Source organism: Chroicocephalus ridibundus, chromosome 2 (assembly GCF_963924245.1).
Source record: "Chroicocephalus ridibundus chromosome 2, bChrRid1.1, whole genome shotgun sequence".
NCBI classification, from domain to species: domain Eukaryota; kingdom Metazoa; phylum Chordata; class Aves; order Charadriiformes; family Laridae; genus Chroicocephalus; species Chroicocephalus ridibundus.
This window is the reverse complement of record NC_086285.1, coordinates 136,020,515-136,046,901: the sequence shown is the minus strand read 5'-3', so window position 1 is coordinate 136,046,901 and position 26,387 is coordinate 136,020,515. Positions and strand designations below refer to the sequence as shown.

Genomic DNA, 26,387 nt, shown 5'->3' with positions numbered 1-26,387 from the left:
GGATGGTCGAGGAGAGACATCTTATTTCCTTATATTACTACCTAGTGGCTACATCAGCCATATTTTCTAAAAGCCTGGCTCATCGCTTATTATTAAAAAGCTTAAAAATATTTCTGAAATTGAACCTTTTCTGTTGAAGGGGCTAAACTGAGAGCCCTAGAGACAAGAGCTTCTTCTTTGCCTGAACTACTAAAATCCTCGAAGCTAAACTGAGAAATACTGCTGCTACAGATTAAAAAAAAAAAAAAAAAAAGAAAGAAAGAAAAAAAACCCACACAACATAAAAAAAAAAGACAACCCAACCCCTAAGACTGTGTCAGTATCCAGTGAATCTTTCATTTCTCCCTGATACTGTCCGCAAATGCCACTGTGTTATTTCAGGTTTGAATCCCTGTTTCAAAGGACAGTTTTAAAAAGGAGAGAGCAAAAAAAGGAGAGAGTAAAGAAGACTCATGTTTATTTTTAAGGGCTTTGGATCAGATCTTTGGGGATGTGATCAATAAAAGTGCTATTTTTACATTCTGTTTTTAATGTTATTACTATGTTTATCTGCAATTTATTCTAACTTACTCTGGCAATGTATAAGGCAAAATAAGTGACTAAGAGAATAGACATCTTGCTTCTAATTATATTAAATCATTTAATGAGCCATATATACAGAGTGATGCGAAGACAAATCAACTTCTATTTTCAGATCTCCATAAAGCTGGATAAGTGAAGGTGGTTTGAAATCATTCCTGTTTTAGGTCAATGTTATTTATCAGTGTCCATACTAGGAGCTACTGTAAATTGCTTCAGAATAATAGATTTAGCTGGTATGCATGCCAGTGTCCACTCACATACCCGTGTCTGACTTGGGGATTAAAATAATCCTTATTCCCCTCCCCCTTCTACACACCTCTGACTAAGACTAGAAATAACAAAGAAAAACCTGATTCCTCTACAAGGATATTTGACTTAAAAATGTACATTATGGTGCTTACATTATAATGTTATTATAATTAATATTTACAGTTAGATAACTTCTAATACCAGTATTACTAACTACAGTTCTTTGCAGAGATAGGTAGGAAAGATATGATAAAAAACTATTAAATGTTAGTTCATTCATGGAATAGCATTAATAAAACTGTTCCACTCTCACCTTTACTTTGCAGTAGTCTTGTTTCTCTTCCTATTTGGACTTTATTTGAAGAAGTTCTTATTTGAAATCCTTTCACTGGCTTCCCCATCATTTCACCTTCCAGGGTCTGCATACCTTTGTTTGGGCCAATGTTTTTTGCTCTGTAGTTCTTACCATTACAGCCTGGCTGCCTGGAAAATTGCATCTCAATTTTCCTTTTGAGGTCTTTCCTCAAATAATCAATGTGTTTTCTTCCTTTCTACTGGAAGAAACTTTCCTGTTCTGTTGGGTCAAGCAATAATTTTCCCTCTTACAGCCCTTCTTCAAGGCCCACTGACATCCTTAAATCTGGGAACTCTCCAGTACGTTATTAATGCTCTGCAGGGAAAGGGGAAACACGGAAAAGTGAAAAATACCATGCTCAACAACATGCCCCTCCCTAAAGAAGATTGATCCCTCTGTTGCAATTCAAATCTTCTGCTTTCCCACACTCTGCCTACATTACAGAAACCAGTAGTACGTCCCAGGCAGAGAGTCCAAGTGCATGCCCTGCCATCTCCCAGCTTGGTATCGCAACAAATCCCTGCAGGGCACCATCTTACCTCCACTTCCCCCATTCCCTTTCAGACCTGGTTTCCACATAGAGACTGACTAGACAGGGCTGGAGAGTCGCCGTGGCAAGACCCAGAGAGCAATCTGGACACAGCCTCGGTAGGCATGGATTGTTTATTCTGATAATAACGATCACAACACTGGAGTTTGTCTTCCTAATCCTTGCTCAGAGCAGAATGCACCCAACAATTAATAACGGCTACCACACAGAGTTAACATGTTGCTGTGATGCCGACAAAACTGCAGCGCAAAACAGTAACCTGAGCCAAGCCGTATCTCGCGTGGTCACATGTGGATTCTGCAGAAACTAGCTACCACGGGAGCCACGCAGCAGATGCCCCATCCTCTTCCAAGAGGTGGAATAAAATTGTGCTTCCTAAAAATGCGGAGAGATGCTGTGTGGTACTGAATCATAACTGCTCTTCGAATGATCTCTAAAGTGTTTCCAATAGTCACCTGAGTTTAAAAAACATATTTAAAGTATGTACTTTTACATGCTGCACTTAGGATATCAAATTATCTATAGAGTAATGCAATGCTGATGAATTATTACTCAAATGTGAAAACACAAGTCTACGGGACTATGAATGCTCATCTAAAAGGAAACTTTTTGTCATGTTCTTTGAACAGAAGCAAATTAATTAGTTGCCAAATGGCCCCTTCTGTCTATTGTTTGTACTTCCAAATTAAATAAATGAAACACTAATTATGACACAGACACTCCTCTCCCATGCTGAGTGCTAAGTTGACAAAGAAAAAAAACAACCCAGACATGCAGATTTGGTTATTTACTGCTGGAGTAGTACCTTGCCTTAGCAAAACTAAAATTGCCAATAGAAAGGCATCTTATTTGCATTTGAAACACTCAGTTCTTGTATTCATTTTTGAAGTCTAATGCTGTCCTCTGAGAACAGCCACTGAGGGAGACAGAGACATGGAAACACAGGAGTAACACTATGAATCATACCCTTGGCCCGGCTATTCCGACATGCTGTCTGTGCAACTAGTTAGTATCAGATTCACAGAAAAGCAGGGCACAAACATAAACCTTTAGAGAGCCTAAATGAGTGTGCAGTGTGATGAGGGATCCTTGCCCGACCCTGGAAGACAGTCTGTTTACTTCCTGACTTTAACAATAATAATAGAGAACCAAACGGTCTTGTATCTTTTTGTTTTAGCCCACATAATCAGAAACATCATTAATGTTCATCCCCTTATCCTTCTTAAAAATCCTGATAAACTGTTTATCCAGATAACTGCCCGCCCCCCCCCACCGCCCCCCCGCAGCAGTGAATTTCACAGGCTGATTATTTCCTGCAGAAAACAAGAGTAGCTCTGAGTTTCACTCAACTCCACCTCCCTCTCCTACTACAGTGTCGAGTAAAGGGAGCACATGGCTGGGTTTCACTCTGTCCTTCATCATTTTATATACAGCCCTAAGCCATACCACCTTGTGCTGTGATCCCTTCAGATCTCCCGGGCTAAAGCAGGGTCAGTACTCGGAGAGGAGTTCTCCAAGGAAAACAACAGTGCTACAAAAAAGAGTTTTGGTAATTCATTGATGGTGCTCTCTGTCTAAATTAGTAATGAGTCAGTGCCCTAGCTTGGTGTTTAACAGCACCGTCCTGTTAGGAAATGTTTTCTTTTGGTTGAAACAAAGAACAGATTTCATAACTGCTTGTACTTAATAAAGTTATTAAGTACGTGGCACATTTTTTTCAAAGGAGGAAGAGTGTTAAGACAAATGTCTTGGCCAAATTTCAACTTGTAATTATGTTTTGCCTACCTACAGGCAATTCCCTGTGCAGTTTCACTTGAACGCAGCTCTTTTTTTTTTTTTTTTCACCTGCCTTGAAAATACTTGCAGTGCAATGCTGCTGCACACAGTTAAACACAAGCTTCCTTCCAGTCTACCAGTATGTACATGAAGATGGCCCTATATGCACTTAGGCTAACACAGAATGGAGGAGCACTGAATTTAATTAACATTGTTAAAACATTTTGAAAGCCTCTGAATAAAGGCTTTACAGAAGTGTAAAGCATTACCATGGTTCCTACAGTCTATTTATTTAGACTTAATAAGATTCCCTTCCCACACACACGCACACACAAAAGCCACCTTTTTTCGCTTTGCCAAGTAAAAGCACATTAATAAATAGTACTGATATCCAAGCCATCAAAATTTCTTTTTGCCTAAGAACAAACTTTCCCACCATGGGCACCCTTTTCTCCCTTTACCCTGTAAGAATCTGAAAGGCAAGTGCACTTTGCTATGTGGGGGAACGATCAAAAATTACAAACTTTGATCAAGAAAGAGAGAAAGCAGATTCTGCAGTTGCCAACCACTCTCTGAAAACACAAGCTTCCAGCATCTTTGAGATGAAGCCCAGGGCCCTGCTAGCTGATCTGAATTACGGATGTGAAGTGAGGTTTTCAGAGAGAAATAGGGTCCGACTCATTTACAGTCTTCAGAGATTGAAACAGAGTGAAAGTGCAACTAGAAACAAGTTGTGAGAGTTGGAACAGATCTGGGGGTAGCAGCTGCAAAAAACTTGCTGTCAGAAGCACTGGCTAACAGACAGACAGCTGTATTTCTGGCAGCTCAAATCTCTCAGAAGTTCAGAGGTTTACCTCTCTTTTCTCATCAAATCTGAAGGTGGCAAAGCGTGGGCCACTAAGTTCTGCATTTAGAATTAAAGCATCAGAAGGAGAGATGGAAAATACTGGATATATTCATCTCAAATTCCTGAATTAGTTCCTTCCATGCCCCACCTCTTGGCTGTTTGTTTTCCATGAATTTCTACGAACTAAATCTGCTGACCTAAGCAAGGAATTTGTTTCAGAAACTGCTATGTTTAAATGCATACTGCAGAATATCCGAGGAAAGCACATCCTGAATGTGTAAACTGAGCGTTCACGAAACAGCCAATTTCTAATGCTACATTTGCAATCAATCAGGGAACAGAAATATACCATGTGTCAAACCAAAACTAACCAAGAGAGCACAAAAGTTTAAATGTATTAAATATTGCAAATGACTGTAGGTTCAGCAGCAGCAGCAGGACCGAGCACAATTCTTTGGAAGATATTTCTAAAACAAAAGAAACTGAGAGAAGCTGATTTGGCCACATAAAAATGATGAAGGCATTCTTATCACTCCTTGGGTTACCTCAGTAGCCAAACACAGAATCCAGCAAGGCTTATGACTGCGGGATAGCTACCCGATGCCATTTCTACTGACTGTTGAGCCCCACCAGCATGACCTCGGTTTACAACACAGCTGGTATATCCAACCCCCAAGCCTGGCAAGATACTGAGTCAAACAATTTATTCCACCATCTAAGTCTGACGAAATAGTTCTGCAGATGAAAATCATCTGCATCTTGGAGACACCCCCACCTCAAGCACAGATGATTCTCCTGCAGTGGCCTTGGGCATATGTTGATCAAGAAGGGTGACAGACTAGAACTCGGCAATACTCCACATGGGAGCACATGAGTGCACCCACTGGGCTGATGAACAACCACCCCAAACTGCCCCCACTCCCGAGTCCTCCTGCAAAAAAAGAATGGAGTCACTCAAGAGTAACTTAATTTATTGCTCTCAGGGCCTTCAGCTATTCATCAATACCACTTTAGCATCAAACATACCAAGAGTATCCGACAGATCTGCAATAATAGGCATGCCTTTAATAGTGTCTAAGGGGCAAAGAAATGCCCTGATGCCTATGTCATCAACTGCAGCTAGTAGCACTGATCCTACCCGTAGTCTTGCCTTTAAATATAGCAATTCCACATGCAGGTGTATTGAAGGGACAGTAGTTTCACCAACTGATGCCTGAATGTGCATATGCAGTCAGTCCTAATTTGACTCTATCTTCTGCCGTGAGAGTCGGTTCAAGTTCCCAAGTCAAACGTTCCACATTTTTTCATTGCAACTGACTTCAAATATTCTAAAACATATATATATATATACTCATTTCAATAATTGATACAATTAGTTGTGCACATGAATATTTAATGAGCCTTTCCACTAAAGGTTTAAAGGACTGGTAATAGGAAATAATATTTATTTCATTGGCGGTTTTTAGGATCCTGAAAACGAAAGACAGAAAAGATCTATTCCTTCTTCTTGCTAGTACAGGGTTATTCCCTGTAGTGATTTGGCCAGATTAAAAATCAGCATTTAAATAGAAGTCACCAATTCAAAAGAGTAGTTCAAATCTGGCGTGATTACAATGCTTTTGCCTGCCAGCTGTCTATCGGTCCATCAGAAACGGTCTGGCACTCTCACCCTGATTTTTGATTGGGGCATAAGTCATCAAAAGTCACTGTTGCCCTTATCAGGATTGTTGCTATCAGCAGACAAGCCAGAAAGCGATAGCTCAGGTACCAGTACCCCTCCTCTTTAACCTAGGACCATGCTTGCACTCAAGTCATTATACTGGGAGATTCTGCACCAATGCTCTACAGTCTGCCCTTTCACTGCCATCTTGAGAACTAAAATTCATTAAAATAATTTTTAAAAATCAATGCACAAATCGAGGCTGAACTGCTTGAAGATACTGTTGAACTGCAAAGACTCCTTAACATTAGAACTAAAAGAAACTCTGAGGATTTATACTACAGTGGCTAAATCCGTTTCAATGTGAATTTTATATTTTGATCACCAAGTAAAAGTGACTTATTTAACACATGGTAATAGGGTTTGATAGGTATCTAGCATTGTTTATTATAATATTTATTATTTATAGCAGCATAACCCACACAAGTTCCCAAAGGGTTAATGCAACTAGATGAGCTGAAATTCATGAGCATAATCCTAAACAAGTGAGTTGAAGTTCTATCAGGTCTATTTCATAGCATCAGGGATTACTGCTAGCAGTCTAATCCTACTGAGCCTAAGGGAGGTACGTTGTATTGTATTTGAAATCCTGGCCAGGAAAGAACGGAAGGTTAAATGGGTGCCTTGCTCTGTAATCAAATATCACAGGCACTACTTATCTATTCAATGAACAACTAACGTAGAAAATCAATTAGGAAACAAATAGCTTCTTCTTTTGATTTTTTTTTTTACCCAACAAAAAGGGAGAGTGAGGCGTAAATGCTTTTATAATATACGTTTAACGAAACTATATCATACTATCCACTATAAAATAATTCTACACATAGACTGTCAAACGTTAACTAGAAGGCACAAAACACCCTATAGCAACTGCTGGTGTTTTAATGCTATTGCTTTACGTGCTAGGGCTATTTTCAAGGCTAGTGTGTATTTGAACACCAGCAACTGAGCATCTTCTCAATGTATAAAGCAGTACACAGAAACTACGCATACAAAAACATTAACCGACTGGAGATAGTTGGACTGTGCTCAAATGAAATCACAAATACATATCCGGTTGTTTGTAACTGAACATCTTAAATTATGTATCAGTTGTGAAGAGCATTTCTTCAGCTGTGCATCATCTTTTGTTCACTTGGTTAAAATCCCAGGAGTACTGAAAAAGGCTGAAGCTCCTGCTGGTCTTTGTTCCCAGCAGGGAGAAGTCCCTTTTGGTGGTCTTGAGGTTAACACCCTACCCCCCCGCACCCCCCATACCTGTCATTCTGAATAGACTTCACAGTCTGTGCACACAGACAAACAGCCTGACCTGGCCAGCTAGCTTGACCCCTGGGCAGGAAGAAGATCACATCTGGTTATTAATATTGGGACATTAAAAAAATGTAATCTTCAAGGCACTCGGAGAAGCAGGCTGGCAATTATACAGTATGCACTGGATGTCAGTCAGGGAGCATGTCAGCCTGATATTATGTCCAAGAATGCTAAAACATTCATTTTGCTCTGATGAGGGGTATCAAATACAGTTTCCCTCTGTATCTCTGAGAGCTGGTAAGAGAAGTTAGCCCAAGGCACTTAAGTCTTCAGCTTATCTGTTCTTATACTTCCTAATTTTTAGTCTATTTTACACAGTTTTATACTGTAAAACATTTGTAGCTGAAAACTGCTGTAACTAGGAAAAAAAAAAAAGGCCATGATTTTACAGTAGAGGAAGGCACCTGATAAATGGACCAAAAAAATCTCAATACTACAATTGTGTTAAACATGTCCCCATCACATTTTCTGAATATTTTACCACTCTCTGGACTTTTTAGTTCATTCATACTGGACATGTGCATATTAGATGGTTTAAACACACTTAGTTTATATAATGGGCTAAAATATACAGAAACACACTTGTACATGCTTGTGATACATGTTATATACACTTACACATACACAAAGCTTTATATAGTGTAGATTTAACGGTGTCATGTGTGAAATCTTAGTGCCACCAAAGTCAATAGAAAATGTACCTTTTGCTTAGAGTTGGGCCAAATCTTAACACTTTCTAAACGACAACACAGAGACTCACTGGGATATATACTGAGAATATCAAACAACTTCATATCGCCTGATAATTATTTCACTAGTTATGCCTGAAACAGAATGAAAGACCATGGTCTGGAGCTCTTAGATGCTGTATGCTTATAAGCTGTATTTTGCTGGCATCCCAGCCTTATTGATGCCACATGGAAGATTTTGGATTGCCGGTGTCAACCCAGCACAGGTCCAGCATTCCTTCACAAAGAGTGCTCTGACCCTCCAAGGTTCACTTCTCTACCTGTCACATGGAAGGCAGAGGAGCATGGTCTTCAGAGAAATGTCAAGTCAGTCCTAGAAGATGGTGTCAACATAATCTCTGGGCTTGAAACCAGACCTACTCCAAGGGTAGTTATTATTAATGCTTCCAGCCCAGATAGCTTAAATCAGCTGCCATTAGTTTGGTTTTGCTGCAAACCACCATCAAGTCTTTTTCCTTGCTTCTTTCAGATGGAAAAATCTCCTTTCAAATTACATTGGGCCAACACCCAGGATGGGCCTTCTACCAATGATGTGTTCATCTTGTGATCTGTAAGTCTGAAAAAGGAGTTTTATAGCACTGGAGGAGGGAAGTTTCCAGTTTTCCAACAGAATGTTAGCACTTGTTTTTAGCTCTGATAGGCCTTGAGATGTCAGACCTTCAAACTGAAACACTATTATGTATGGAAAAGCTATTATAGGAAAAATGTAAGACGTTTCTGAAATATATTAGTCACAAAGTCATAACAGTGTTTTTTCCCCTTAGTATTAGTGGAGCTTGGCTTGGTACATGCAGCCATATGAAAAAAGAGCATTGATACAGTTAAAGAGCGCTCTACAAATTTCTCACATATTTTTCCTAATGCAAAATATGCAGGAGGTTCAAAACGCATGATAGTTTCCTGTGGGATGGTCAGCATACCTTTCTCTGCCTTTATTACTTAAAACAACACGGCCAACTCCAGCTCGAGACAATAAAACCTTTATCCCACTCATCCCAAATAATTAGAAATGCATATTTGATAATGTACACAAACACTCACACATGTATACAGAAGAGAAAGTGGGAAAGATTATTGGCAGAAAAGAGAAAAAATATGAAGGAGCTTGGGGCTCGGCAAGAGTGAAATCAGGCTAAGTACTGCAGAAATCACACTGTTCCAGACGTAGATGGCACTGTGAAAATAGACACGTAGAGATGTTGGTAGAGCAGGAAGAAGAAGAATGTGGTGAGGTGGTAAACACCGGCCGTATGTGTGTGCAACTGAGGTTGCAGAGAGTAAACCACGAGGCAAAGATGACACTATGCACAGTCCTGAGGGAGGTGGCGTTTTGGAGTGAAATTCCAAGCTTGAGGCAAGAGAGGAAATGTTTCTGACAGGTTGGGGCCTTTCAGGGTGGAGGCTTTCTGGTTTAAAATAGTAGCTGCTTGAAAAAATGTTCACAAATGTGGAATAATTTAGGAGGAGAAACAGGCTATGGATGAGGTGACCTAGTGTGTGTGCTCACAAAGTGTGTCATGGTTATCAATACCCAGTAACCTGTTTTGATCTGTAAAAGATATTTAGGGGTGGATTTTGTTCTAACAACACACACTCTGTATCAAACAGGGGATCTGTTTCGGTGAGAGGGAAAACGCTTCCAAATTAAAATCCTCTCTTCTTTTTCACACCCTCTTTGCAGAGCAGTCTCTCTGACTCGTCCTTTGTAACTAGCCTTTTCTCTAGAGCAACAGAAACAAATGGAAAAACCCTAGAAATAAACTTTGGGAGAAAAACAGAAACAGTAACCATCAATTTCAGCAAGAAATTACCCAAATAACAGAACTTTTTGAACTGGATAATTTCTCACAGTGGTGACAAACCACAGTAGTCAAACCACAGGAGAGCCATGTCCCAGTCAATTGAGAGAGTTAAGAAACACTGTCATTTTGGAAAACTCCTGGGTCAACTCCATTCTTGGAGTAACACTACCGAGATCAGCAATACTACAACAAAGATAGATTTGGCCCACATTCTTCCCGTCTCTTTCCTCTCATCACTATTTTAATAGGAAACAAACAATTTTTTTAAAGCTTCAAACAAATTCTACAGAGGATAAAAAGTCACACAACCAGTAGAAACCCTGAATTTTTCCTGTAACTTTTTGCAAACATTTAGACTTTTGTTTAACCATGACAATGACCTGTCTCATACTAAAGAAAACACCTCACGGACTCTGCTCATGCCTTTGGCAGCTGAATCTCTTATCTTTGTGGCAAATTGAGGAAATAATCCTCACCAAAAAACTAAATGCTAGATGAAAAGTTGGGGGATGGGGTGTAGGAATGAGAGCCTGGTATATGTTTTAGCAACTAAAAAGAACAACCGGTGCTTGGAAACAACTGCGCTGGTTGATCAAGCCCAGAACGCGCTGACACAGCCCAGCCAGGCTCCCTGCAAGGTGAGCATGTGAGAAATGAAACGTACCGGAGCAAGGGATCAAAATACAGGACTGCAGTCACAAACTACAGTTTGTGACAACAGCCGCTGCCTTTCTGTCCCAGACAAAAAGGTTCCTTCAGTCACCGGCATCCCCCTGAGCCAGTTCTACCTGGGAGCTCCCCAGGGCTCCCTGTACGGGGGGAATGTCACTCTCAGCACAGACGCACTTCACATGGGCTCTGGCTGATGCCCTTCCCGCTCCTTCTCCCGGCACATCCCCTGCGTGCGGTGGAAGGACAGTGCACACACAGCGGGCTCCCTGCCAGCCGGGGACTCCCTGACATGAGCAGAATAACCCTGCCCTGCCCTCCCCCACGGCAGGGAATGTGCATCAAATCTCCAGTTTCTTTTGCTCCATTAATGGCAGAAAGGGAGCTGAGCCAAGGTTAGAGAGGGTTGTCCTGTGACTGTGTGTTTGTCATACGTTTCCTTATTTCAAGTTTTCTCCAATGACTAATTCCCTCTTTAAGAGTTTCAAACAGAAGTAAACTATTCTCAGATGCAAACTGCTGGAGATAGTGAGAACCATTTAGAAGTATTTCATTTTACGGGGGCATAGGAAGTAAAAAAGGAAAAAACCAACAGTTACGTACTTTAACTTTCCTGAAAGAGGGAGGGGGGAGAATCTAAGGTCTTTCAAACCTAATTTTGTGAAAAGATATTCAGTGAGTTACAGCCAAGATAAATGCATATTAACATGCTTCTTTTGCTTAACTAATTAGCAGTGTTACAGGGTTCAGTAGTGACATTTCAGCAGTAATTGATCCTCTGATGCAAGTTTTGTGTATTTCACACTAGCCAATACATCCAGCCAAGAGGCTGCGCGAGGACAGAGGCTGGCAGTCAGCACAGGGAGCCGGTCACCGCCTCAGCGTGACCTTGGACCCTGGGATGCTAAACCCACGCAATCAACAAGAGCCACTAGCAGTCAGCATTTCTGAAAATCAGATCCCTAAATCCCTCCACTTTTAGCACTTCCTTCACCACTGGCAGGTAGCATAGCTAATTTAAATTCAGGTGGCAACTGCCCTAAAATAGTGTTTGTATATACTCACACAGGGAATGGGGAACTTCCTGGCTTGCTCTGAAATTAGTATTTCATTTCAAATTTTGTGCTGACTTGGTGGGGAGGGCATTTGGCATCATATTTTCACATTACTTCACACTACATACAGGGTAACTTAGTTACTATACGTTTCTTTCTCTTCTAAACCCTAATGTGAAAGGTTTTAATGTCAAGCAGCATGAAGGCCAGAACAATCCAAAAGTCAACACAGCTCCCTCAGTATGAGTTCAACCACTACAGACGTCCCATCTGTATTTCATGGTGTACCTTAATAACAATCAATAATACATTAAAGTCAGCACTGAACAGTATAAGAAGAGCACACTACAAAGAGTCCATTTGAGTTATGCCTCAGCCTTGGAGTCTACATACAGAAACATCATCTTCGGTTTTGCAGCAGGAAATGAATATCTGGGGTAAATATTTGCAGGTAGATGGCTAATTAGCTATTTCTGTTCTTCAAGCTCAACGCATACTTAACTGCCTACAGGTGTTTGCACCCCAAGTCACTATGTACAGCAATAAATGTGGGAAAGCAACAAGAGGCAGCTGTCTGAAGAGACAGGCAATGTGACACGGGGGTAAGCTGGATACCTCTTTCCCTCACTCCCCTAATATTAGGGGGAAATGAACAGGGGGAAATAAATTCTTCCATGGGGTAACTCAGAGCTGGAGTTTTTCCCTCTCGGCTGACTAAGCAGGAGGTGGCCTAACCACTTAATGTAGGCACCAAACACAGAGGCAAAAAAGTCATGGATTAGAAACTGACAGAGACAGAAGACAAGCTAGAGGAACTAACAGGCCATTTAACAGAACAAAAGTTACCTCTGGGTCTTCTAACATCAAACTAGGACTGATCTTGCGAGGGGTGTAAAAGAATTAATGCCAGTCAAGACCAGCCAAAGAACTATCAAGAATGCCAGAGAGGTTTAAAGCCAGCTGAGCACGCAGGTGAAATTCAGTATTGACAAATGAATCCAAGAAAATGTATATTAGAAGAAATTATTTGAACCAATCAAACGTGCTACTGGTGTCTATGTTAAATGTAACTGCTCTAGGAGACTTGGGCATCAGTACGAATGGGGGCGTGGGAAGAGACATGCAATGAAAGGCAACATATTTCCAGCACAGAATGCAATAGGATTTGTTTAAAGCAGATTATATTTTTGGATGCTCCAGGCATGGGACAGTAAGATCATACAGTTCCACTGAGAACAGTGTGTTCAGTTCTGAAATATCTGTATATCTCAAGAAAAATTTAGCAAGGGTAGAAGGAGTTCAGAGATCAGTGATGGGATTAACAGAAATGTGGAAAAACTTCCACTAAAAGCAACACTGAATAGACTGAAATTCTTTGTGCCTGAATAGTGTAAGTAAAAGAGAGACATGATAGAAAGATCATAAAATAATCATAAAGCTTGTTATGAAGATATAAAGATTATATAGAAAGATCATAAAGCGAGTAAGAACACATGATCTCTCCTGTTCTGTTACCAGATGAATAAACAAACAAAACTTAATAACTTAAATGAATGACAGAAATTTTTAAAAGCTGAAAAATGATACATATTTGCAGGTTAAATTAACCTGCGGAACTCCTTCCCACTGCATGTCATTGAGACAAGAGTTCAGTTTATAAACTGATTTGATGTTTGTGTACATATAAGACCATCCAAAGACCACTTTGGGGGGGAAAAAAAAAAGATACTTGAATACGTATGATGTTAATTCATTGCTCTTTAAGTACAGAGAACGTATGAGAAGAAAAAGAGTTTTCCTGTATGACCCACATTATTACATATTTGCCCATGAAAGACTTTTTTGCTCTGCTCTGAGAAGCAATTGTTGTTAGCCAGTCTGGAGCAAAGAGATTAGATAAGGTGGACTAATGGTATAATTTGCTGTTATAGGACAATGATTGCATACTTGGCCTATTAATGTGCTGTTGCTTCTAAAACAGCATTCTCTTCTGTTACAGACAGCTACTGCAAGAGATGTACTTGACTAACTTTATTTGCAATGGAGTATTTTTCATTAGGACAGGTTGGAAAGATGTCTCATGATTACATGACTCAGAAGCAGCTCCAAAGAAGAAAGAAATATTCTTTACACCCTGACCAAATCCTGATAATTTCAGCCTGGAAAGTGTCTATAAGAAAATTATAAGTAACTGGAAGAAGGAAATTAGAACAGAAATCGAAATCCAACTTTTTGTACAGCAGACATTAACATATATAGACCTTTGTACGGTATTATAGCAGGTGACAGCAGCAGCCTGGGGTATGTATGGACACACATAGTTTTAAATTCTGTTTATGCTCTTGGGAAGTGTACACTTTTAGAAGCAGACACACCTGCCTTTTTGCTTCCCTCTACTGCACCCCCTGTGCAAGAAACCCAGTCTCCAATAGCTGTGACTTCCTCCCTAACACCAGTGTTGGATAATATCTGTCTCTCTGAGTTCTCACGAGCATGGACAACTTCAGGCTCCATCTCTAACTCATTCCTCCCAGTAACAGACATTCTATTAAGCACATGTGCGGATAAATATAGGCAGACAGAAAGACAGATAGATATTTCTTCACATAGGTGAAGAAATTAAGTGGTATGCTTAATTACATTTCTATAAGGTCCATTTAGACTGCCAAACGTATTGGGGGCCAACCTCTCACTCACCTCTGCTCAGTTAGAGACACATTTTCTTTTTCCCCAAGGCCATGCCCCGTTTCCTAGTCCAGACAGTATTGAGCTTACCTTCTAAATCTATTAGGACAAACAACTACAAGAAGTAAAGGAGAGACATCTGTTTAGTTCCTGTTGTGAACATCAGGCACAAAGCCTTTGTACCTGCAGAGCACAAAAGCTGAGTGAACTGGGATACAGGCTTGAACTCTGTAACATGAGATTTCAGAGTTCTCCTTTTATTGATTACCAGCTCAACTCTCTTCCTTATAATAAAAAATATTACATATACAACCAGCATAGCCCTTGTCCTTTGTATACCCCAAAAATGCTTTAGGAAAACCTTATCATCTGTTTGATACTTTTGAGGTAGCTGAGGCCACAGAATTTGAGCAGTACAGTGGAGAACTTATGAAAGAAAACAAACACCCTAGAAAGGCTACAGTTCCTACATGTAATATATTGAGCCATAGATGTTCCCACAAACCTTTTATTTTGCGGGGGGGGTGGGGGGGGTGGGAGGGGTGAGGAGGGTGGGTGTGTTCGGGAAGGTGGGTGTATTCAAGAAATGAAAAAAAAAAAACACTTAAAGAAGCTGCAAAGTGTCTTTTTTTTGCTCTTTCTCAAAAATACCTGTCAGGAGTCCTAATGACTAGTTCCGAAGATTTTCATCTCTTGAGTGCTCTAAGTCACAGAAATGTAAGTATCATGAAGATACTGGTGAAGCTTGACATGCTACAAGAAATACCAGTGGATGTAGGAACAGGGAGACAGAGCACAGCATATCCAACTCATCATTGCCTGTAAGACTGTCTTAGCAAGTCAAAAACTGACAAAGGATATCCACAACTTAGGTACAACACCTATTTCTGAGATGCATCTGCAACAGGGTTAGCCCCAGGGGCCAATACAGGAGTGCTTTCAAATCTGCCCAATCACTCTAGGACACAAATTTGGTAAAATTAGTCTTAAATTATTTTTTGTGGCCTGTGATCTTTGTCATCTGAGAGCTGACTTCTGATATATCTCAGCAGGGTCCTGACTTCCTCCCGGGTCAAAGATTTTTGAGTCACAGAAGTTTCTGGACAAATAAGGACATAAGGTTTTCAAAAGCACTTGCAGTTTGGCCTCGTTTTTTCCACCAGCTTCATTCTTCCTAATTTCCAGTCATTCATTAGCTGCATACATATCTGCAAATGCCAAAGGGTGTTTCCAAAATAGTAACATCTAGATACTAAAAGCTGTCTCATTTCAGTAGTAAAGCAAGCCTTTTTCCATGCTCTCATCACTAGCAGACACAAAGAGCAAGAATACCAAGACCCTCCTTAGACTTTGTTTCATTGTTACAGCTGTAAAAATATCAAGCTTCTGGTCATTCACAAAGTGTTTATTCAATTAGAAAACTTTAGAATTTTTGCCTCCATCTATTTCTCAGAGAGCAAGTTTTTTGTCTAAGTAACATAGAAAACAGGAGCATTGTTGTTTAAATGGGATGAAGCTGCATGAGGGGAAGTTCAGATTGGACATTAGGAAAAGGTTCTTCACTGAGAGGGTGGTCAGTCACTGGAACAGGCTCCCCAGGAAAATGGTCACAGCACCAAGACTGTCGGAGTTCAAGTAGCATCCGGACAATGTTCTTAGTCATAAGGTTTAGTTTTAGGTAGTCCTGTGAGGAGCAGGGAGTTGGACTCGATGATTCTTACAGATCCCTTCCAACTCTAGATATTCTGATTCCATGATTCTGTGAATAAGAAGAACTGCCCTTCCTTCTCTTTTGCCATTAGGACCCAGAGTTTTGAATTTAGTGTAAGGATAACATCAGTCATACCCGGTATGATACTTGAGCCAGTTGCAACTTTTCAGGATTTCCCATGGAAAACATCCTCCTTCTTAATAAAGCAGTTTGGAGACAACTGACCTCCCCCCTTCTCCCAGACAAGGACTACCACAGGCCCAATCACAAGTTTAGGATGTCAGTGGAAAAATTCCGTACATGTCAAACAACTTGAGAATGAGATGATATAGACCATTGGAAGTGCCTGCTAAAGTTCTGGTAAGAAGAGCTTCCACTGCAAGCCTTTGTTTTAAACAGTCATCACAACAGGATATTGATCTTGGACTTTTTCTGAATAAGGGTAACCTATATTTCTATAAAAAGTTTGGGCACAAACTATCCCTGAACAGCAGATTCTGCGCTGCCTTTATGGGTAGAAGTGGCTCCATGGTTCTCTCCAGGAGCAGTGCAAGGAAGTGATGCATGTTCTTCTTCTTTGGGAGAGTTTATAAGGAAGACCAGAGATTACAAATAAACGCTCTTCTTTGGGCAGCCTCCTGAATACTGTCCCTATATACTAGGTTGCCTGCACACAATCCAGTGATAAACCAGTAGTTATACAGTCATATATTTTAGACAGGTGAATCATGTTAACAGCATGGTTTGATTAACACCCTAGGATAACAGTTTTACATAGAAAAAATGACACCTTTTGTTAGGCAACTCATGTGGTCAAATATCCGCTCTTGGAATAAGATTAATATATTACCATTCATGGCTCCCATTAGCAATATGTAGTTTCCTATTCACACATATAAGCAAGGAGTATTGCTCATACTCTTCGGATATGACAAAACCATTATTTTTTTCTGGTTTTGTCACTGCTACTGCAGTAGGATGCCCCAGGCATGGGAATCTGCACACTTCATCATTCAAGGACTACCTTTGCTTGATTTTTGTTTCCTTCGATGCCCCCTGCCTTTAAAAGCTAAAGATTATCTTAATGTCTTCCCTCCCACCGGGAGAGTAGCACATAGAGTTTCCCCTGAGGCTGTGGTGCACAATACTCTGTGTATCTGTCTGCTGCAGAACTGCAGGGCTGGCACCTTCTGCTGCAGACCAAGGGGGTCACTTCCATGACATCCTCCTTCACGGCTGTCCACAAAGCGAAGGTCTTGAGGTTCTCAGCGAAGCTTCACCTTCTTTGTATATCAGCACGAGGAAGTATGATCATTGTTCTGCACTATCTGCCTGTATTAAGTACACCAGCCTAGCAGACAGATCACCAGGATCAAAAAATATTACAAGCTACCACTCGTAATTTATGTTTTATTAACATAAAAGCCCTACCCACATTTAATGTAGTTACTACCCAATTCCTGTTGTACTGTATTGTATTTTGCCCACAAACACACCCATGGAAGTTTATCCCATAAAATATGTCTCCTGCATTGTGCCCGATTCTTTCTAAAACCAACAGAATTGGTATTACTCAGCAATTCACACCAGCCTCTTCACTGACCTTCCTTACAAAATCTGACTGGAGCATTGGTCCAGTGGTACCCCAAAGGAGAAAAAAAATAAATGCAAAAAATTAATTTGTCTATCTAGCAAGATAGTCACATATAGAGCCAATACAGTCCCAAGAGCTGTGTGTCGAACAGCTCAAAGCTCACTCCCGTGCATATAAGGTCCCTAAGGTTTTATTCCCATCAACCCTTCTATAATTTCCCAATTCCGGCATTTTGTCTGGATGGACTGACAAATGCATAGACCAAGGGAAAGTTTCTCCGAAATCACTTAGCAAAAGCAATAGCAAAGCTGAAGTACACACATGCATGTCAAAATATAACTTTCCTGTCATTTCTCTTGGTTTTTTTTAGTGCTTATTCTTAAATACGTGGAAGAGATGGTGGAGAAAAATCCCACCTGGGAGTCTGGTAAACTGTAATTACAATTTTAAAGACACCTGTAGTGAGTTGCGTAATACCAGCTAAAATCTCCTAAGGGTAACAAGAAAATCTATGTTGCAAGGCTGGGAGGGAGTGGCTGCTAAATCCATAGCTGCAATCTATTTATGCAGACATACACACGCACTCACATTGACATAATACTCTTACATACACTATACGCTGCATCTCTACTTTGAATCTCAGTCAGAAATCATTACATATTTCTCTTCATGTCAGAATGAAAGTACTCCAGGTACAAAACCCAGCTGTTATACAGCCATTTTGTGTGTTGAGCACGCTGAATAAATGAGGCTGATCCTTTTTTATGCTGCTTTTGCTCCCCTCCTTGCTCACTCTTGCCGCTCTGCAAGAGGAGCTACGAGCTTGGGCTCCACGGGGCACCGCGCATGGCAAGTCATCTCCAAACACCCTCCTCTCAAAGAGTAGCCTTAGACGTCCTCATGCAGGACAGCACGCAGACTGCGATCCTGGACAGCATTTCAAGGGAAGAACATGGGGATTCTCTAAACCATGATTTGAGAGTACCTTTCTGCTTTAGCAGTGTACCACAAGCTGAACACAATGCATGCTATTTTTTACAAGGCCCATTATGTAGGACTATCTATCTGACAGCCAGGCAACATCTGAATATCAAATTAAATAGACATGAAACATAATGTGATTTTTTTTTCTCTACTATTATATTTTAAATTTAAAATAAAAAATAATAGCTTTGAAATTACTATTCTGCTAGCCCGCAACTTTTTTCTCTGTTTTTAAATAAATGCACTTATCTATAGTGTATAAGTATATACGGTAGGCATATATGTTATGTATAGCTGACTACATAATGTGTTCTTTGAACATTCGTTTCTCTTTCTACATGTAAGCACAACAGCATAATCTGAATTGCAGTAACCAAAACTTGCAGTGAAAATTAAATTTCATAAAACATTTAAAAACTTAAATGAACATAAACCTGAAAGTACTATAAAAATTGAAATATCCTTTATCGTGAGGTTTACGTTTAGCAACAAATTAGAATAACTTTTGTTTATCACTGAAAACAGCTTTCTTCACCTACACAAACAACAAGAATAAGATTAAGCAAAACACGGTTTGGCTCCTCTGATGTGCAGGCATATTCCAATTTCCTTTCCACAATGATTTTTATGCAAATCAATGCTGCACAATCTCCTGACCTCTTTTACCATCATACTGGGACAATGACAGTTCAATAATTGGACTGGCATATATCTAGGATATTTGATTTTAAATTAAAAAGTTAGTGCAGGACAATTGAAATGAAAAGAATGTGACTTTCTGTTAATTCCAGTGTTAATTCCAGACTGATCAAGTATCAACATTTCATGCCAAACAGAGTAAAGCAAACAAAGTGATGGGGGCTGTTAGTCCATTCGTGCCCGCATGCATATACTTCACACCCCCCACCTCAGTTGTTAATTCCTAACAACGATGCTTTCATCCAGAACAAGGATAATGAGAAAAGCCCAAGCAGTGTTCCTTGGGGAACTGTTACACTAAAAGTTACCTAAGGACTAAATCCCACTTGTGCCTCCTGCACGTGATAAAGATGAGCAAAGCATTCAATATCCCTGGCTGATTTAAAACCCAAATATGCAAACAGCATTATGGAATCCAGATAGACTATTCTGCTTCGCTGATGCCAGATGCGGAAAAAAAGCTAGTCTAATTAAGCTTTTGACTTTGAACCAGCAGAGGAGTGGACACCTCGCTGTAAAAAAAGCAGTGCATAACCCTGGGTGAAGAGCAGGTGCTGCACGGTATTTGCATTTCCTGCAGAGGATGCTAGCTAGCGGGACCACGCAGCTGACCGTGAAAATTCTTGGCCCTAAGTGACCCAAGGACAGACTATAAATCCATCCTATAAAATATAGTAAAAGCCCCGTTTGTTCTTCCACTCTTTCAATATGTGATGTTATACATTTGCGATTATCTCATTTTATTGGGCTCTTTAGAAAGCTGTTTATGATCATTTGTGGCCAAAACAAAGGCTCATTGTAAACTCTTTTTTAAATAAGTTGGAAGGTCAGTTTGAAACAAAGGGCACCACTTTCATGACTGCTACACGCAAGCTATGCTTGTGTGTGTAATATTACAATGCATTTCAGCAAAGGGGTAGAGTCCTAGCTAATTACAAAGCTAACATATAATAGTATTGCATTAGCAGCCCAAGAAATTCCTATTGAATTGCATACATCTGAAAACAGAAAGACGTGCTTGTGCTGAAACTTAATTATCTTGGCAAAAACTGTGAGGGCCAGATTCTCAGAAGACATAAACACAAAGCTCTGCTTTACGCTCCTGAGGATCTAATTCTTTGTTTATTCAGATAACCTCCATCAGATAAAACTTAACCATTTGGATTGACTAATTTGCCCTATTATTTATGGTATCTACAGCTAAGTATCACAATTACTACTCGGTTTGTGAGTAGGAAAAAGAATACTGCCGGTCTACAAATATAAGGCCTGAAGGAGACAATCGGCGTGCTCTGCCAGGTTAAAAATGTTAATGCTGTTGCATTCCACCCTAGGCAAAGAAGACAAGCCTTTTTTAAGGACAGTTCTGTCTGAAATTCTTTTTTATGGGTTCAAAGTAAAATATTATGGTAAAAAATGAATACAGCTTTATTTGTTTCTTCAGTCATCGTTAGCAATGGACATAAGGGTATTCTGTTTTTGAGCCCATATGGAAAGATCATCAACACTTTCTGCTTCTGGGTCCTTTGCCAAAATACCATATCCCACATGCCTTTTACCTTAAAACATAAAAGAAAAGGTGTTGTTCTGGTCAAATAAAGAAATAATTTTTACTAGCATACGTCTAATGTTAAAGCTGCCTAAATCCTGCCAAAGACATTAAAACACCATCTGCAAAACAGATTTTCATTAAATTGATCAGTTTAAAGTTAAGCAGCTAGGCAGATGATGCTTTTGAGCTAACCTTTAACCTTTAACCTTCTTAAACTGAAATCAGGTCACTCCTTTTGGGTAATATCTTTGTCGTTTGAGAACACAAGAGGTAAAGCGATCTATCCAAATTGAGCTGACAATCGTAGCATTAATAGTGTTATGGATCAATATTTTGTCAATAAAGGGAAAACCAAGGTAGTTTTCACACAGCTGAGTATTACTCTGCTAACTGCTGCCTGTCACTTTCTCTGAGCTCCTAAATACTTGCATATAAGACGCAAACTGCAGTAAATATCCAATATAAAAGTAATGCCTATTAAAGCTGTTGTCAGCTAATTGAATAATATTGTTGATAGACTAACTTCAAATATTTACTTGTGATTAGAAATTGATCATGTCATTCAGTTACTTGGTTAAGTAAAACTTCTTTTCAGCCACTCCAGCTTACTTTGCAAAAAGGCGACCTGCGTTTGTTTATTTATTAAAAGTATTTGGCGACTGTTTCATGAGCACAGGACATGATATGTGTGGTTCCCTGAATCAGAAGGTATTTGACTAAGCTACAAAATGGCTTCCTTAAGAGCAGTTCCAGCTATATGTACTTTATATGCACAGAGGTGGATCCGTGTCCTGCCTCAGCTTCCCAAACCTGCAGAAGCTGAACCCTTCTTCCTGCAGAATGGCAATGCACTCTGTTGCTATAGAGGCTCTCTCTGTTTACATGCGGAGTCACTGAATGCTTCTTGACGGATCCTGCGAAGGACTCATGACTCTTCTGTGGTTTAATTTGCCAATATCGAGCTGCGCAATTCCAAATGTAAGTCTTTAGGAAATTCATTTAGGCCAAGCTGAGTTCACTCAGGGTAAGGCCATTTTGTTCTGGCTCCTAGCAGCCGCATTACCAACACCATTTGAATACTGCACTTCTGTAAGGAGCAATCAGGCCATTTCTTTCTTAAATACCTTAGAAAACAGTTAGAGCTTTCACTTTGCCACATTTAGAATCTAACTCTAAAAGTGACATTTCAGTACTGCCTAAAATTATACAGCTTCAGAAGAGAAGCTCTGATCTTCATGGTCGCTTTAAAAGCTATGGTTATGAAAAGACATCCTTTTATTCCATCAATAGTTAAGCACAGGAAGAGAAAACAAGCTGTTAACGGCAACATTTATAAAAAGAAAATTCACAAAACAATAACATTTAAATAAATATAAATGACTAAAGAAAAAACTTTCAGGCGCTTGACAAAGCAAAGGAACAAAGTCACAGATTCTTTTTCTGTGCTTTCAGATGGTTTTAGTATTAAAGTTTTTATTGCCAAACCATATTCACAGCACCTTAATTTTAAAAGAGTTAGAGGAGCTGCTTGAATATAAACACAATTCATGAATATTCGATATCGCTCCCAAGGCATATATCTATTATTCATACAAATTAATGTTCTTTTTTTCCTTAGGTGCTCTAAAAGTTTATCTGATGTATCAAGAGAAAAAAAGTTTACAACTCTCTTGGTGTCAACAGCTTCACCAAGACCTGACAAAACTATCAAGTCTGCTAGCAGATAACTTTACAGACTTTCAAAATCTCATTTATTTCCACCTTGAGGCCTGAATGTACACCCACAATTAAAATTAAAGTTTTCTGGGTGACGTACAGGGGCCTTACATTCTGTTATAAAGCACACACATCTGGAACATTTTGGTTATTTGGGACACGCTGCAGTACTGCCAACCCCAAATCTTAAAAAATAATAATAGTAATACCCCAACTGATATTTTAAATAAGTCAGTCCTCTCCTTCAAATTAGCCTTACAATGAGATTATATAAAAAGAGTGTGTGCATGCGTACATGCTATCTGCTTTCTGAGAGTTGTTAAGCCTAGCAGCATTCAAATTTCCAAGTTTCTCTAGGAAGTCATGAGGGACAAAAACTTTTTAAAAAGCCAAGATTCTCACTAGCAATCCTAGGGAGAAGTCTTTAAAAATACACACATCAGGAGACTTGCAACCCTACGGTTACCAGCAGTACACTTTCAATTGTCCTTCTGTAGGACATGAAACTTAGAGGGTGTCTAGGAGCTTATGCATTCCTTCTCCACTGGGATGTCTTTCGCCCTAACTGATTCAGAGACTGAACTTTAAAGGTTAGCAATGGTCATTTGCCATGTATGATAGCTGCACCACATAGGCACTACTGAATTGCTCCATCTAACAAATCAGGATCTGACAAAGAAGCAAGTTCAATGGCAGGACATTTTTAGTGATGAGGGCTAAGAGCTGAGACTCGCTCCCTTAGTACGCTAAATCAAATGTTTTGTAGGACATGCTGCAAACCCAAACATACCTGATGAAGATTTCTCTAGAAATTGGGTTGAGTGAGTGAAGAGACAGTGTTGTTTTGAGCAGATAGTTTGTACCTTGCAACTCCATAGCTATGCCTATAGCTTTATTTAAAAAATAAACAACTGGCATGTTATTTTCAACAGTCTCCAAAGCTTTGGCAGTGAAGTCATCTGAGAAAAAAGCCCTCTGCCTGCCCATTTCCCAATCTGTCATTCCTATCTGTGGCACGGTTTGCAGCAGCATCTCTCTGAATGGTGGCATTATAAAACAGATCACTGAAATAATCCACAGTAACACTTCAAAGAAGAGACGGGGACCAGCTATGTTTAACCTAGGTCATTTAAAAAACCTGACTTAGAGTGTGGCTCCACAATCAGCGTAACTGGAGGGAGCAAGGAACCACTTCATGGATGACAGGGAACTTCTGAAGGCAGTTCTGCTGCTGAGGCAGACTAACTGTCTCACTGTACTCCCAGCTCTTCTCACATTTTTCAAAATGGAACTTTGGGTCTTCAAAAAAAAAAAACACAATAAACAAGCACAAAAAACTCACCTCCCTAGAGCTAAGGAAAAATGCAATTTAAATAAAACATAAGATTAAATTAGCAGAGCAGTCAGCATTGTAGGACAATATAATAGACCTGATCTTGTGTTACTGCCAATTTTGTCCAGAGCAGATCCACCAAGGTTACAACTATCAGGTTATAAAATTAAAATCCATGTTACTGCCTGGGCACCCTGTGTTAACTCAGAACAACTACTTGAACAAGGTTGAACACCAGTAAGATGTTATTTCTTGCTTAAAGTAGAGGTCTGCTGAGGCTTTTCTGTATTTGTTCCGTGTGCACACATTTTCAAGATGATTAGAAAACCAGCATAGTTGCTGTAATCAGCAGATGACTCCTGATAGTTTAGTTATCACAGATTTCTAGTATAAATCAATAGATAACACTTGCAAAATGGATTTTCTAATCATATTTAGAGCTTGTTACAGTGACTAATGGTTTGCAATATTTCCTGAATTTTTATATCCCCTAGACAAAAGAAGTTTTTAATAAGTTACAAAGTTATTCATCTTGGAAATGAATGTGTTATATTTTGTACTGAACCAAGACAATCAAGCCAATCCAGTAAACACACTGCAGAAAATAAGTTACCCCATAATTAGGGTTTGGAAAAAGTCATGACAAGTTGTGTAATAAATGGTATTCATCACTCCCACATATTCATTATATCCACATAGTTTTTTCCAGTAAAGATAAAAATATAGTTGCCATTCTACTAACATATTTATCTACACCACACCCTTTCATGTTTGTGAAAAATCATTATTGGCTTGGAAAAGAAGGGTAGACAAAAGGATGGCAGTGCTTACTTTTGAATATCCTTGGTAATAATGTGGCATATTGCATGTGCTTACTGAAAATACCGGTGTAAAATAGCTTGGCTGTGATAGATTACGGTTGCAAACAGATACATATGCCAGAAAGTGATCTCCTCCACGATGCACAGTATGGAAAACTCATCATTTTCCATAATCCCTGTCAAGCTTCTGATCAAAATGTAATGGACGAAGTCTGAAAACATTATAAAAGATGTAAAACGCCTCTTGTCATTTATTCCGAGCGAACTTTTTAAAAAAACCCTTACGTTCCTTGTGTTGTTCACAGTAAGTGCATCCTAAAGGGGCCCTCAGGTGAATCAACACGACTCATCGGGAGCACTCCTCCCTGACTAGCCTGCATACGCTTTGTTCGATTATACGCACATTCAATAAACATTTATTCTGCTGATTAATCGAAGTCTTGTTCGATTAGCACCGAAACAGTTAATTGCCTAGTCTACTTGGTGCCAACTGAAATTGCTGTCACTGGCTTACCTTGTACAGTTTCAGGGCTGCCTCGTGCCTGTGATTGGTAGTGTGTAAGCGCAATTTATCCACGCTGTTGGTGTAGTAGTCACAGGCGTTACATTTTAGGTGAACTGGGTTGCCAATGGCAATGCACTTCAGCCTCCACTCATTGGTTTTGCCCCCTTCTTTAATGTGAGCCACCAGTTGGTATTTCTGCATATGTTTGTCAGTCTTGCAGTGGAGCTGGAAGTTCGCTTTGAGCTGAGTGTTGTAGTTACAGAGCTTGCACTGGTAGATGTCTCCAATTACAGCCCTCCACTCCTCTTCGGGGAGCGAGCGTTCGCTGCTCACATGCACACTTAGGGCCTCCAGGCTGTCAGAGGTGAATTTGTTGCAAACAGCACACTGGAATAGCTTCAGCGCTGGGTCACTGATATAAGGTGACAGCTCTCCTGCAGTAAGGAGGGACAGGTCATCACCCATTAGCTGACCACTGGCAAGCCGGATTTCAGGCGGCAGCTCATTATTTACTACAGGAAAAAAAAAATTAAAAGGGAAAGTAGAGACCAGCAAGCATAGCACACACAAAGGAATCCGTAAAATAAAGCCTTGACAAGGAGTTTGCTTTCTCTAGAGCTTAAACTATAAAAAGCTGTAATAGGATTGAATCAGGATCAATTACAATCATCCCTTTCAACTTCTAAATTCCCTCATCAGATAGCTTTAATTACTCCTACTGGGCATGATGTCATTCTGGAATTTGTATTTTCAAAGGCATGAAAGTTGATCAATAAAATAACAAAACAGCAATGCTTTTGTAACTTAAAAGCCTAGATTAACTTACACAGCACTAATTGTAGTTTTGTTATATCCTTTAAATGATCCTGGAGGTAGGTCAATATATATATATCTACAATATAGTAATTAGGATAAGCATATTTATACCAATTTAGCTACTTTTGGTACCAGCATTCTTAATTTTAAAATACATCCGACGAACAAGATGGGGACAATTGAGGTATGTCAAAAAGGAAACAACAGAACTGAAAAAAGTTTGAGAACTCTTTTTGGTACAAAACTGTACCATTAGGTAACAGCCAGTACACTGCTCACACACAAGCATTTGATTCCAATTTGCCC

At 39.7% G+C, this 26,387-nt stretch overlaps 1 protein-coding gene across 3 annotated transcripts in view; it reads right to left on the bottom strand.

Annotated features, from left to right (window-relative positions):
* ZFHX4 (zinc finger homeobox 4) overlaps window positions 1–26,387 on the bottom strand; it is a 151,320-nt gene that overhangs the window by 98,167 nt on the left and 26,766 nt on the right. For 2 of the 3 annotated variants that reach the window (XM_063327079.1, XM_063327080.1), the window contains exon 3: window positions 25,275–25,777. In XM_063327079.1, coding sequence (XP_063183149.1) covers window positions 25,275–25,777 — 503 coding nt within the window. The remainder of the gene's footprint in view (window positions 1–25,274; window positions 25,778–26,387) is intronic. The other variant, XM_063327081.1, reaches the window with a different exon arrangement.